The sequence below is a fragment of the Chionomys nivalis genome, chromosome X, assembly GCF_950005125.1.
Source record: "Chionomys nivalis chromosome X, mChiNiv1.1, whole genome shotgun sequence".
Classification (NCBI taxonomy): domain Eukaryota; kingdom Metazoa; phylum Chordata; class Mammalia; order Rodentia; family Cricetidae; genus Chionomys; species Chionomys nivalis.
Genome location: NC_080112.1, coordinates 44,868,471 through 44,882,391, shown reverse-complemented (window position 1 = coordinate 44,882,391; position 13,921 = coordinate 44,868,471). Strand labels below are relative to the sequence as shown.

General features: G+C 36.6%; 1 protein-coding gene across 1 annotated transcript; it reads left to right on the top strand.

Annotated features, from left to right (window-relative positions):
* Positions 1-1,759: 1,759 nt before the first annotated feature.
* LOC130867205 (probasin-like) lies at positions 1,760-11,702 on the top strand. Its single transcript, XM_057758937.1, has 6 exons — positions 1,760-1,840; positions 3,660-3,799; positions 6,906-6,973; positions 8,858-8,968; positions 10,786-10,887; positions 11,671-11,702. Exons 1-6 carry the CDS (start codon positions 1,760-1,762, stop codon positions 11,700-11,702), a joined length of 534 nt encoding a protein of 177 aa, XP_057614920.1.
* The last annotated feature ends 2,219 nt before the right edge of the window (positions 11,703-13,921 follow it).

The window sequence follows — 13,921 nt, the reverse complement described above, 5'->3', positions numbered from 1 at the left end:
CAGGTGTGCTGTTATGTCCCCAATGTATGCTTTCTCCGTTTTCTTTAAGTGGGCACTTAGTGCTATGAACTTTCCTCTTAGCACTGCTTTCATCTTGTTCCATAGGTTTGAGTATGTTGTCTCTTTATTTTCATTAATTTCAAGGAATACTTTAATTTCTTTCTTAATTTCTTCCTTGACCCAGGTGTGGTTCAGTAGTTGACTGTTCAGTAAGAACTATATTCTTGAGATGTGATGCAGCTAGGTAATAATTGAGTACATTCTTTATGACCCACTTGGTATAAGGTGAGAATCAGTTCCAACCAGTTATATTCTGGCATCCACACACATGCCAACGTATGAACTTATCCAGTCCTATGTACAAAATAAATAATAAATTAAAATTTTAAAACACATTCTGTACAAGTAAACTAATAAGGACATTTGATTGCATATATGACTAAAAATCAAATTAATTGTAGTCAATATTTTCATGATTTTTTTCAAGTGCAAATGGATGCGGAAGTCAAAACCAGACATTTCCTTATCTAGCTGTTTTAAATTACATATGATTCTATTATTTTATATTAAACACTATTAAGAAGTCACAAGTTCAATATTGAATCTCAACCTTCAGACTGATAGATTCTAACATGTGAAAGGGTTGCATTGCCCAAAACTTTCATGAGCACAGGCTCCTGAATCCTGGGGCTGGTGAAATGACCCTTCAAGTAGAGGTGATTGCTGCCAGGTCTGGAAACCTGAGCCTAAACACCCAAGTTATACACATGCACTCAAAACAAAGAAGAAAGTATAAAATTATTAACCACATATACTCTGACTATATAATAAGCTTTCTGGGTTTTTCATGATTGAAAGGCTTTTAAATTTGACTAATGGTAAGTAAAAAGGGAACATTAAATTATATCTACAGAAGCAAAACCTTATCCTGGGAATCAGAATGTGTGCTCCATGTTTAAATAGACAAGGGCTAGAACCTCGAGTTCCACAAACAAATGTGAGTTCTCTTTCTGTTGGTTAAACGCCATGTCATTGGTCATGTCAACAATGTGATTTGAGCCTACATTAGTGGTGTATCCACAAGTGCATTTGAGCCTCCGCAGTTTTACCAATATTTCATTCATGGTTCAAGTTCATGGGTGTTGAAAACATGATTGAAAAATGATAAGACTCAGTATTCTTCCCCCAATATCTGATTGGCAAAATGGATAATAGTGAATAGATTCTAAAATGTTGATTGGTACAACACATAAAAAGGTTCAATTGGGAGAAATTCACACATAGGTTTACAAAAATATAGGAACTGGTTGTGCCCAGAAAATAAAGTCCAAGTAGAGAAGAGAAATTGTATTTTTGTGTAACTATCAGCTACATGTAAGTTTTAAGTTTCAAAATCAAGTTTTAACAGTGCCCCTTCCAGTTAAAATAACATGATAGCATCTTGGATTTTGTCTTCCGTTTTCTTAATAGGCACATAAAGTCAATGAATAAAAATCTATCTGAAACATGGGACAGCAATCAAGCATCAGAAACTGATAATAAAAGTTAATTGTCCATCCCTAGTAAAGTTCTCCAGGAACCAGTCTGCATAGTAAATGACCCAATGTCAACGCCAGCACACAACTGCCAACTAGGATGCTGGACACTGCTCCAGCCAATCATTCTGAAAGGCTGCTATAAAAGGCAAGGAAGTGACTCTGAGCCTTATCAATCAGTGTGCTCTGGGCACCTGCAGGGCAGACACAGTCACTCACACACAATGAAGGTCGTCATCCTCCTGCTTATGCTCAATCTGCTCGGTGTCTCCAGTGTGATGATGAATAAAAATCTCAAAAAGAAGGTAGTAGGCCTGTGTGGGATGGGGCTGTGGGGGGTGGGTGTTCTTGTCAGAGACAGACACAGGCAGAGAGACAAGAAGAGAGAGCATGGGGAAACATGGGGCAAGACAGACAGAGCGAAAGAGGCATAAAGACAAAGAGGGGAAAGTTGGTATTCTCTACGTCTGGGAGTAGAGAGTGACAGAGGAGTAGTCTAATGGCTGGTTTTCTGAAAGAAAAAAAAACAGAGGGACAGAGACTAAGAGATAGAAACAGAAAGTAGAATGCTCTGGAAGTTAGCATTCTATACTTGTGAGAGAAGAAAGAAAGAAAGAAAAAGAAAGAAAGAAAGAAAGAAAGAAAGAAAGAAAGAAAGAAAGAAGGAAGGAAGGAAGGAAGGAAGGAAGGAAGGAAGGAAGGAAGGAAGAAAGAAAGAAAGAAAGAAAGAAAGAAAGAAAGAAAGAAAGAAAGAAAGAAAGAAAGAAAGAAAATAGTCTTAAAGGTGGTTTTTGGGAATAGAGACCTAGAGAAATAAAGAGGCTAAGAGATAAAGAGAGAAAGACACAGATTAATGCTTCTGAAGGTAAGTTTTCAGTGTGTGTTTGTGTGGAGAGAGATGGGAGAGAGGGAAGAATGTTTTGGAAGTAAGTATTCTTGATGTCTCTGTGGAGAGTGGCAGAGAGAGAGAATGGACTAAAGAGTGGTTTTTCAGAGAGATAGAGACAGAAACCAAGAGAGACACTGAGAGAGACATGGAAAGAGAGACAAAGAGAGAATGTCAATCAGTCTTGCACCAAGGGTGAGTTCAACTTTCTACTAAAATATGTACACCTTCATCTCTTTGACCTTTCTACTCTTGTCCCTCTTCCCATGAACAAATGGAAACCATGATGAAGGATACAATAAAATAATTGAAAGAGGCTGAATTGTACTAATGTTTCTGTTTGCAGTGGCCACTATTTACTTTGGCCTGTTATCCAAAATTTAAAAGTAGGACTCACACAGATCTGCAGAAAAATCAAGATGACTCAATTCAAGCAAGAGTTCAGATTACAGACAGACTCATTGCCAAGATTGACAGTAGGCCACATGACTGACAGGACTCAAGGGCCCCAAGTTATAATGTGCATATCATCCAGGGATCCCAAAGGCAAACAAGTTGGTTACTAAAGGTCCTTTTTTATTTTGATTAACAGATTAAATCATTTATTTCTCCAACTGTATGTGCCCTTTACCACAATGCATGACTTTAATCATACATATGCCCAATATTACACAGAAGCATTAAGTGACCAGTAGGTTAAAATTATTTGAAAAGCATGTTTTTGTCTTACTGGGCATACACTCAAAACCAGATCAGTGTGTCTATTCTTCCTACCTGAATACATTGAGAATATACTTGAATGAAAACTGTCCGGACTTGATCATTGCTAGGGATTTGGGAAACCCTACACCATCTTCAGAGACAGATGTATGAGTAGCCAAATGCAGGTGGGAAGGGGGTTATTAATGGGTTCTTATGTGAAGATCACTACACAATTGTTCACAGATGGGTATGAGAGTTGCCTGACCCAGATGAGTAGGGAAGAGAAGAGATTGTTATATGGGGAACTCTATACCATTATTCAGAGAGGGGTTTGTGAGTAGCCTGAAACAGGTGGGAGGGGATAAAATCATTATTAGGTTCATTGCTCAGAATATGTACAAACATAAAGAAGCTAAGCCACCTAGTGCATTATTACAAGGCCAAGTCATGGTTTACCCCGTTCAAGCCGAGTCCCAGGTTACTAAACTATCCCCTACTCTTAACTGCCTTGTTTTCAAAGCCACTTTTTTTTCCAGATTGAAGGGAATTGGCAAACTGTTTACTTAGCTTCTAGTTCTGTGGAGAAGATAAAAGAAGGCTCACCCTTGAGAACCTACTTTCGTCGCATTGAATGTGGGAAGAAATGCAAGCAAATCTACCTTTATTTTTATGTCAAGTAAGATATAAAACAAAATAGAACTATCCAGGTTGTGGGATGTCAGCAGAGAAACATGATTTTCTCAGTCAACATTCATGTCAGTGAACACCAACAGCACCAAATAAGGATTCTTAAATCATTTTGCTCTGTATGAGCCAAAAAATCACATATGACAGCCATACTTTTAATTTAGAATGAGTTTATTGAGTGTGTGACAAGTCAAAGTAAAATAATAAATATCAAAAGAGATGATAATTACATATAGATAGCATATAAATGCATAGATAATAGATATATCAGAACATAGGTGATACATGTATATGGAAGTAGATAGATAATAATTAGATACATGATATATATACAGACATACAGATAGATGATAGATAGATAGATAGATAGATAGATAGATAGATAGATAGATAGATGATAGATAGATAGATAGATAGATAGATAGATAGATAGATAGCAGATATATAAGTGGATAGACAATGGATAGATAAGCAGATAGATACATACATACATAGGTAGATATAAATAATACATAAATAGATAATAGACCCATCTATCTGGGGTGATCAAAGAAAAACACATTAAGTTGTAAAATGCAGGCGGAAATCCCTATGTTCAAAACCAGATCCTAGGGGAAGTTAAACAGCATAACACAATATCAAAAAGATATACATTATGAATGTTTAATTTTCTATTTATCAGTGCTCAAAAATACCATTGGGGAGAAGGTAAATTGTCCCAAATAATAATTTCAGTGCTTTTAAACTATCTGGATATAAATGAAATTATCTATTGAGGATATACATCTATCTGTGATCGTGGAAGTTTTTATCAAATGTAGTTTATATTTGAAACTTTTCATTCATTAATGATTTATTTATAATATCAATTTTCTGATACAGAGTCTCTGTATATCATGCTGGCTTTGAACTCAACACAGAATGGAAAACAAACTTTTTAATTTTTTATTTATTATGTATGTTGGTTTTTCAAGACAAAATTTTTCTGACTATCCTGGAACTTGCTCTGTAGACCAGGCTGGCCTCAAGCTCAGAGATATGCCTGACCCTACCTCCTGATTGCTCAGATCAAAATTATGTACCACCACATGCAGCCTAATTTTTTAAGTTTCTTTTTTTTATTATTATTACTTTTGAGAATGGCATTGAACCTCCTCTCCTGCATCAGTGTCCCAAGTGTTAGGATGACAAGCAATACAAAAATACTTGGCTTGATATTTAACACACCCGAAATAATTTAAAAGAGCAACAGTTCAAAATCAATTAGGTGAACACACTAACATGTTGAAAGAGAGATAAAATTTTATTTTTTTAAATACTTTTTTTTTAACTAAAACATACTTATTTTCCCCTTCCCTTTTCTCCCTCCAAAGCTTCTCATATACTCTCCTCCCTTTGTTTCTCTCAAATCTTTTTTTTTTTTTTTTTTTTTTTTTTTTTTTTTTTTTTTTTTTTGGTTTTTCGAGACAGGATTTCTCTGTGGTTTTGGAGCCTGTCCTGGAACTAGCTCTTGTAGACCAGGCTGGTCTCTAACTCACAGAGATACGCCTGCCTCTGCCTCCCAAGTGCTGGGATTAAAGGCGTGCGCCACCACCGCCCGGCGTTTCTCTCAAATCTTATGTTCCCTTTTCTTCAATTGTTCATATACACATATGGTCTTACATATACAGATATAACATGCTCATTTCATATACTGCTATTGTATAAATATGATCTCAGGGCAATCACTTGGTATTTAAAAACCAAGTGGTTTAGGGGGAAGGAGGGCTTTTCCTCAGGAAAGACTATAAAATATCTTTTTTTAAATATTTATTTATTTACTTATTATGTATACAATATTCTGTTTGTGTGTATGCCTGCAGGCCAGAAGAGGGCACCAGACCTCATTACAGATGGTTGTGAGCCACCATGTGGTTGCTGGGAATTGAACTCAGGACCTTTGGAAGAGCAGGCAATGCTCTTAACCACTGAGCCATCTCTCCAACCTATAAAATATCTTAAAATTCATATGGAACCAGAAAAGACCTGGGGTAGCTAAAACAATACTGATCAAAAATAACAGTGCTGGAGGGATCACCATTCCAGATACAAATGATATTTCTTAAAGCACTGAAAATGGACCCCAAGACCTTCAACAGGCATTATGGAACTACATCCCCAGTCTAAACTGTTAGTTCTATCTTATCTTTTTGGTTGTGAGCCTAGCCTTTAATGGCTGAGGCATCTCTTCTGCCCAATTATTCCCATTTTTAAGACATAAAGACAAATCTAAACTGTGGCTCTCAGCTATTCATCACATGGACGTCTGGTAAATGAATGTAGATCCAAATACATGGCCATTCTTGTGACTCTGCGGATCTCCTAATAAGTCAATGGACATTCCAATCTAAATCTCAGAAAACAACTGAAGGCTGATTTTGAGGCTATTTAAATTCATAAGGCAATTGCTGCTACAGAATCTATAAGATCAGTGATAATTATGAAAGGCAAAATTTTAAAATGTGATTACAGTGTAAATATGGAAATTAGACTATAGTGTATAGAGGATGCTGCATTGTACTCTGTACCAGGTGACCTCATACCCTATTAATTCAATGTCTACAAACATTTCTCATTTCAAATTGGGGTGGAACCTTTGCTCACTACTTTGGCTTTTTTTTTCTTTTATCAATAGTTGTTCTTTGGGTATTGGGGATTCAACTGTGGCCCAGCATGTACCACAGATCCCAGGACTCCATCCTCAGCACACAGGTGTGGCCCTATTTGGCCAACATCCCAGGGCTTGGTGAGTGGAGGTGAGATCAAGGTTCAAGGTCATTCATTGGTCAGGGGTCAGGACAGGTGACAAGTGTCAAATAGAGGAACTGATTCTGTACCATCAAAGATACCTGCAAACCCCAAACAGGGTTATTGATGACATTTGAGTATGCTATTGATTATATTTAGAGATGATGTCATACAACAACGTGTGCTTATGACAGATCTACAGATGAAAATGTGGTTAACATTAAACTGTCCTGTCATTCATGTAGAATCCAAAATCAGGACCCTGGAGCAATCCAAGATAAGACAACATCCATGCATTTGTTTTTCAGGAGAGGGACCAACTGCCAGCAGTATGAGGTCATAGGAAAGAGAAGGCAAGAATTTTACCAGGCACAGTGTGAGTAGATGATTCCAGGGGAAACGCATGACCCTAATTTTTTTAATTCATAATCTTAATTGTATTTTGCATATCTGGATATCTACATTCCAGTGCAAACATCTCTACAAATTAAAAACGCAATCTTGGAGAGAGGCCCTTCAATTTCTTCCTTGTCGTTTTGGATCTAATAACAGACTTTGTTTTGCTGTTATGGTTGTTGCTGTTTGGTTTTGGTTTTGTTCTTAGGTGACATTTTAAAACATTAAACTGTGTTTGTACCAGGCACACTTCCCTCCTGTAGCTTTAGGCCTAAACTAAATCACAGACATGAGTCTGAGAATGGTTAAAAGAATCAAAAAGTGATTTGAGCATTTAAAAAAATGATGCAAAATAAGAACTAGGATTTTCTCATTGATTAAAATGACTCCCAGAAATTTTCAAAAATGAATCTTGTAATGAATAATTATGAAATAACTAAATTTAATAATTTTATTGGGGATAAAAGTCATTTACAGTATATAAGTGAAATCTTCATGAATAGTCCTATCTTTTTAATTCAGGAGTATGACCTAAAATATGCAGAGATCCACTTATAAATAATGAATCAGTTTAATTTGTCCTAAAACAGGTGTTAAGAATCCTTTTATTATTTTGTATTCCACTATAAATGGTCGATTTAGCCCAATGCAATAAAACAGACAGACCACACATGCCACCGACTATAGCTCAGTTTATCAGTGAGTTTATTGGACTTAAATACAGGCGCAGACTCAACTCACATGCAGATACCTCACCAAAAAATCTCACCCCCTTTTGTGTATTATGTAATTTCAGGAGACATTCTGTAAGTTTGAGGCCAGCCCGGTCTACATAGCAAGTTTCAAACCAACCAGGGTGTCCGAAGGAAAATGACTTACCACTGACATGAGAAGGACAGTCATCATATCACTGGGGAGGGTCTTATGTCTGTCCCTTCCCGTCTTTAACAAGAAATGTTAGTAAACCGGTGGGTGTACTGAAGTCACTTACAAGAGTATATGTGACTCAAATATGGCTGCATTCCTAAGGAGTCCACCCCTGAAGAGTGGGTGACACTCCTAGAAGCTGCATCTCTGGAGCTGTGTGTAAAGCTAACAGGCAGCTGGGCTAGTCAAAGACTCCTCTGTCAACAGCTGTTTGCTGTTTTCCATAACTTTGTGGAGTGGCCTACTGAAAGTTGTTCTTTTAAAAAAAACTTCCTGAGTTTCGTGGGTTATGTACTTCTTGAATCTCATGAGCTCCCAATACAGAATGTTCTGGTTTGGAGGAAATAGTTGTGGCATCTCTCTTGTTTCTCTGTCATGTGTCTAAAGAATAGGTAAAGTTAAATAACTGTACCACTAAATGTAATAGGATCCATGAAATATATATATATGTATATATATATGTGTGTGTTACTATATATTATATAATATTATATATTATATAATCATACAGCTTTTCTCAATATATATATGTAGATTATTCTACAATTAAATTTAATAGGATTCATGAAAAAGCATGCACATGTATGTATATGCTTATAATCATACAGATATCCTCAGAAAGTAAAAGGATTGTAGTAATGATACCTTCTGTACTCCTACACATCCTAGTATCAGGAACATTGCTATCCCAAATCAATATAGGTTCTACATATTTCTAGGTAACTATGAGATACGTTTCATATGTTAAAGCAGAAGTATAAATTTGCTTTCTTAATTCCCTATCTGTCTTGACTGGTTGCAACACATGGAGTAGAATATTATGGGCCAGAGACCTATAATCCATGTATACATTGATAAAGATGCAGTGTGAATGAGCCTGGACATTCATCTTGTAATCTTTATATGTATTTATATGTATATTTCTTATCTATCTCAGATGAAGGAAAAACAACATTCATGGTAAAGATGGTGAATGAGAAGATATTGCTGTTTCATTATTTTAACAAGGACCTTAGGGGCAAAGTCACACGGGTAGCTGGAATTCTGGGTGAGTTTCACACATGGAACTCATCATCCAAGTATGTTGTTCAAGGACTTGGGTGAGTGCACATTGCTGTGTACAAAGTTCACAGTATGTTTGTACATCTGACTCTGTTCTTCATGTTGATAAACCGCTGAAACGGTGATGGACAGCTTTAACGAAAAAACTTAGCACAACCCAAAATTCCCTGGAAAGGGTCTGAGTGGGGGATTTCCCACAGCCAACTGGCCTATGGGGGTGTCTTTATTGATTATTGACATAAGAAGGCTCCACCCACTGTGGACAGCACCATATCCTGGCAGGGAGATGATGTTCTGTGAGCTTCAACTATCAACTGACACAACCCAGAATCTTCCAGAAAAGGTCTTAGTGAGAGATTTCTTAATCAGACTAGCCTGTAGGCATGTCTGTGTGAGTGTCTTGAATAATGATTGACACAAGCAGGGCTTTTCTCACTGTGGTCAGCATCATTTCCTAGACAGACCATCCTAAAATATATCAGGCTAGAAAAAGCTGGACAAACGCAAGCACATATTCTTGCATTCTTTGCTCTCTGTTTCTGACTATGGATATAGTGTGTCAGCTCCCCCAAATTTCTCCCACTGGAATGGGCTATAACGAGGAAATTTACTGCAGAAATAAACCCTTCTCTGCCATAAATTATTTTTGTAAAAGCATTTGGTGAGAATATTGAACAATGAAATTGAAATTTTGAAAGTTTATCTGTTACAAAATAAATACATGCTTCTTCTGTTGAGACATAGAAGATTTTAATAAAATTTTCACACATTTTTTCCAGCATTTCTGAATTACACATCAACCAATCATCATGCCAAGTCTCATGTCAGTGTAGTCTGGGATTTCCATTTTCTAACAAAGCAGGAATTGAAATATTGCTTGACCACATTAAGTGGGTTTGTTGTTTGAATTCATGTCAACTGAAAATCCTGGCTTTCAGCATTATTGTTTCAACTTTACAACTCCTGACTCACAAATCTTAATTATCACGTAGCCTGAAATCTGATTTACTGGATTCTGTCAGTTTCTCATAGATGCAAACCCTCTTGAGCTGACAAATTCCTAACCCTGCCATCAAAGGCACTGGAGTATTTTGTATAAGACCCTCATTTCCTACAAGAATTAAACTTTTATTTATTAAGTTAATATGAAGGGATTATATTTCATGGGGGCATGTTCCTCATTAGCAAAGGTTTAGTTTTTTATGTGTGCAAGTGTCTTACCCACATTTAGGTATACCATGTGCATTCTTGGTGCATATGATAGCCATAAGATAGCATTAGATCTGGTCGTGCAACACTGTGTGTGCACTGGGAACTGAATGTAGGTTCTTACCCATTCTTAACCACTGAGTCAAATGTCACTCCTCTAATATTTATGATGATTTCAGATCAGTGGGTTCTGCCATTTGAGGAAGCATCAAGAACCCGTAAGAATGGATTCTAGAATATAAATAGAAACAATATAATGACATATAGTTATGATAGTAAAATGCTACTGTTCAATCATTGTTTTCTGGACTTGCTTTGGGGGCTGTGTAGGAGTTTGGTATATTGAAGTCTACACCTCCCTCAAAAAAACCTGTCGATATTACAAGAACAAGAGAACATGGCATGTTACATCCTGGGATCCACACGTATTTTCATTTCCCAGAAGGACATAGTTTCTCGTTATCAATCTAATGGAAGAAATGGGAGTAATGTTGTGCTTTGGTTCCTCCAGGAGACTCAGCATTGAAAAGTATTTTATTAATGTGCTGGAGCTAATGTTGTGCCATCTTCTTCCTTATACATTATGAAATGCAGCAAAAGCCAAACAACTGACTAAGGATGAGATGACACAGTACATGGACTTTGTGGAGGAAATTGGCATCGAGGATGAGAATGTACAACGTGTCCTGGACACAGGTAAAATAGCAACCTGAGTGTGTGTGACTTTTCATGTTACATTTTATAATAAATGTTATTTTTTTAATTATCTGGGGTATTGGAAAATGGCTCTGGGGGAAAGTGCACACAAGCATGAGCACCTGAGTTTGGATCCCATGTAGAAAGCCAAGAACACCAGAGCTAGGAAGGGGTGAGGACAGAAGGAGCCCTGGAGCTTTCTGGCAACAAATATAACTGAAAGATCTTGTTTTAAAAATAATAATGTGTAGGATGAATAAGGAAGATGTTTAAAAGTCAGCCTCTTGCTTATACATGCATGGACTGCACACAGGTGAACTCACATGACCATGGACACACCAATGAACCATGAACATAAAAAATTCTATATGAGGGGGCTGGAGAGATGGCTCAGAGGTTAAGAGCACTAACTGCTCTTTCCAGAGGTCCTGAGTTCAATCACATGGTGGCTCACAACCATCTGTAATGAGATCTGGTACCCTCTTCTGGCCTGCAGGCATACATGGAGGCCAAATATTGTATACATAATAAATAAATCTTTAAAAAATTCTATATGTAATGAAACTTGACTCCTACTATCCTCTGTTCAGATATTCTACTCAAAACCTAGCTTTTCTTTCTGCACTTTCATAAAAATAGCACATATATAGTAATGATATTATTAGTATTATGTTTAAATAGTGTATTGCTTTAAATATTATTATATTAAAATAATAAATTACTTTGATAATATTATTATTATAGTAAAAGTAATATCATTTTTCCATTTTCACTTTCTTGCAGACACCTGTCCAAAGAAGATCAGGACTAGGTGAGTGATTAGCTCATTTTATATCTTGATGCCTAATTCATTTCTGTTTTTTAATAATACTTTGTTGTTTAACTTTTCATATATGTATATATTTTGATCCTATCCACTCCCCCCCCACACACAATCCCTCCAACTATCCTCAACACCCACCAATATATGTTCTTCTATACTTTATGGCTTTTTAAATTATTACTATTATTATCATTATCATTATTATTATTAGCTACATAAGTCCAATTAGTGCTATTTATGAATGGGGATGAGACCATCCCAGGAGGCATGGGCAGTGTAATGTACCAGGGGCCACACCCTTAGAGAAAAAAAAGATCCTTCCTCCCCTAAAGCCATCAAATGTCAAGAGCCTCTAGTTAGGGGTGGATACTCCTGAGCCCCTCCACACTCCACTCTATTCTAGACTGTTGACTGACTATATCTTACCTGGGTCTTGTGCAAATGATCATGATTGCTGTGAGCTCTCATGATTGTAACAGCCATGTCGTGTTCAGAAAACAGAATTTCACAGCTCTCCTTCCAACCCCGGTGACCACTGATGGCTGAGCATCCACTGTCACTTATCCTCAACACTTTGACCAGCTATGAATGAACCACTCCTCATTATAAAAAGTTGATGTAAGGCCAGTTTTGGAGTCATACACCTTTAATTCCAATACTTGGGAGATGAATCTCTGTGAGTTTGAGGCTATCCTGTTCTATATAGTGAGCTCCAAGACAGCTAGAGTCTCTGTCTGAAAATAAAAAATAAAAATAAAGTAAAATATGGACTTGACCAAAGTTTAAGGCAGCATAAATCTATGAGTAATTTTTAAGATGATAACTTGGAAACACGACAGTTTATCATCACTGATCTTCCCCTTAGGCTCCATGATCTCCATTGTCTTGGACTTTTGACAAGAATTACAATAGAAACCCACACCTAATCCTATTCTTCTCTAGACATGAGAGCTCTCCCATGGGGTTGGCATCAAATCCAATCAGAAAGTGGTTGGTGTGTCTTCAGCAATGGTGTCCTGCCATTTAGTTATGGTAAACAACCAAGCGATACAGCAATAATCAAGTTGTTTTGGTGACTCCAGGACCTCCCTTTACTTATAAATGATAAGATGGTACCCCATAACTGGAAATGAGATTTTCATTGAAAAATCCACATTGTCTGGAAACAGTACTGTGTCTTTGCAGGGTTCCTCTAATGAAACTCTATTGTTTTATGCTACATTTTAATTAGCTTACAAACTAGTAGATTTCTGTAGTTTTGGTTGACCCACCCTACCTCTGTTCTTACCTATGGCCCAACCACATCTACATCTGCTCCTTTAACCCACAGCATGCCACCTCTAATCTTGTCTGTCACCTGTGTTCCATTTTCCATTTTAATTATACTTTACACTTTTGTTACAGGTCATAGATATCCATATGATTTTTTTCTTTTTCCCCCATATGAATTTTTAATAACCCTTCATTTTAATTAAACCTTCCATCATGCCCTGATTTTGCCGTTTTACATTCTACTCTGTGATTGAACCTTCCCACACCAGTATTCTTCTTTACACTTTCATTTTAATTGCATTTAACTATCTCTCCTCCCTTGACGGGTCTGTCCCTAATGACCTGTTTCTAATTACCTGGCTTCCATACATACTCCAAATTAAACATACAAAATAAAAAGTACAATTCTAAAATCAACAAGTTAAATAACATACACAGTTTGTCTTTCTGAGCCTGGTTGATCTCCTTGAACATAATATTTTCCAGTTTCTTCTATTTACTTACAAATTTCATGATTTCATTTTTCTCTATGGCTGAGTAATATTCCATTTTATATACTACAACACTTTCCTTATCCATTCATCAGTTGATGGACATCTAGATTAATTTCTAGCTATTGTGAACTTTACTGCAATGAGCATGGATATTCAAGGGTCCGTAAGAAATATTAAAGTCCTTTGGGCATGTATCTAGAAATGGTTTAACTGGGTCATATGGAAATTCTGTTTCAGGTTTTTGAATTTTTTGTTTGTTTGAGGTTCACGGTGTTTTATTTGTTTGTTTTAAGTTCTTTGTCTATTGGAGACATTAATCCTTCATTAGATGTGTAGCTGGAAAAGATCTTCTACATTACCTAGGATGACTCTGCATTTAATTGACAGCTTGCTTTGCTATAGTTTTTAATTCCACAATATTTGACTATTTTTGTTCTTACTTCTT

Excerpts from the sequence above, each read along its gene's own strand:
- LOC130867205 (XM_057758937.1), top strand. The coding sequence starts at position 1,760 with ATGAAGGTCGTCATCCTCCTGCTTATGCTCAATCTGCTCGGTGTCTCC. Across the intron at positions 1,841-3,659 it reads ATAAAAATCTCAAAAAGAAG|ATTGAAGGGAATTGGCAAAC; the intron begins GTAGTAGGCCTG and ends TTTTTTTTCCAG. Across the intron at positions 6,974-8,857 it reads AGAATTTTACCAGGCACAGT|ATGAAGGAAAAACAACATTC; the intron begins GTGAGTAGATGA and ends TATCTATCTCAG.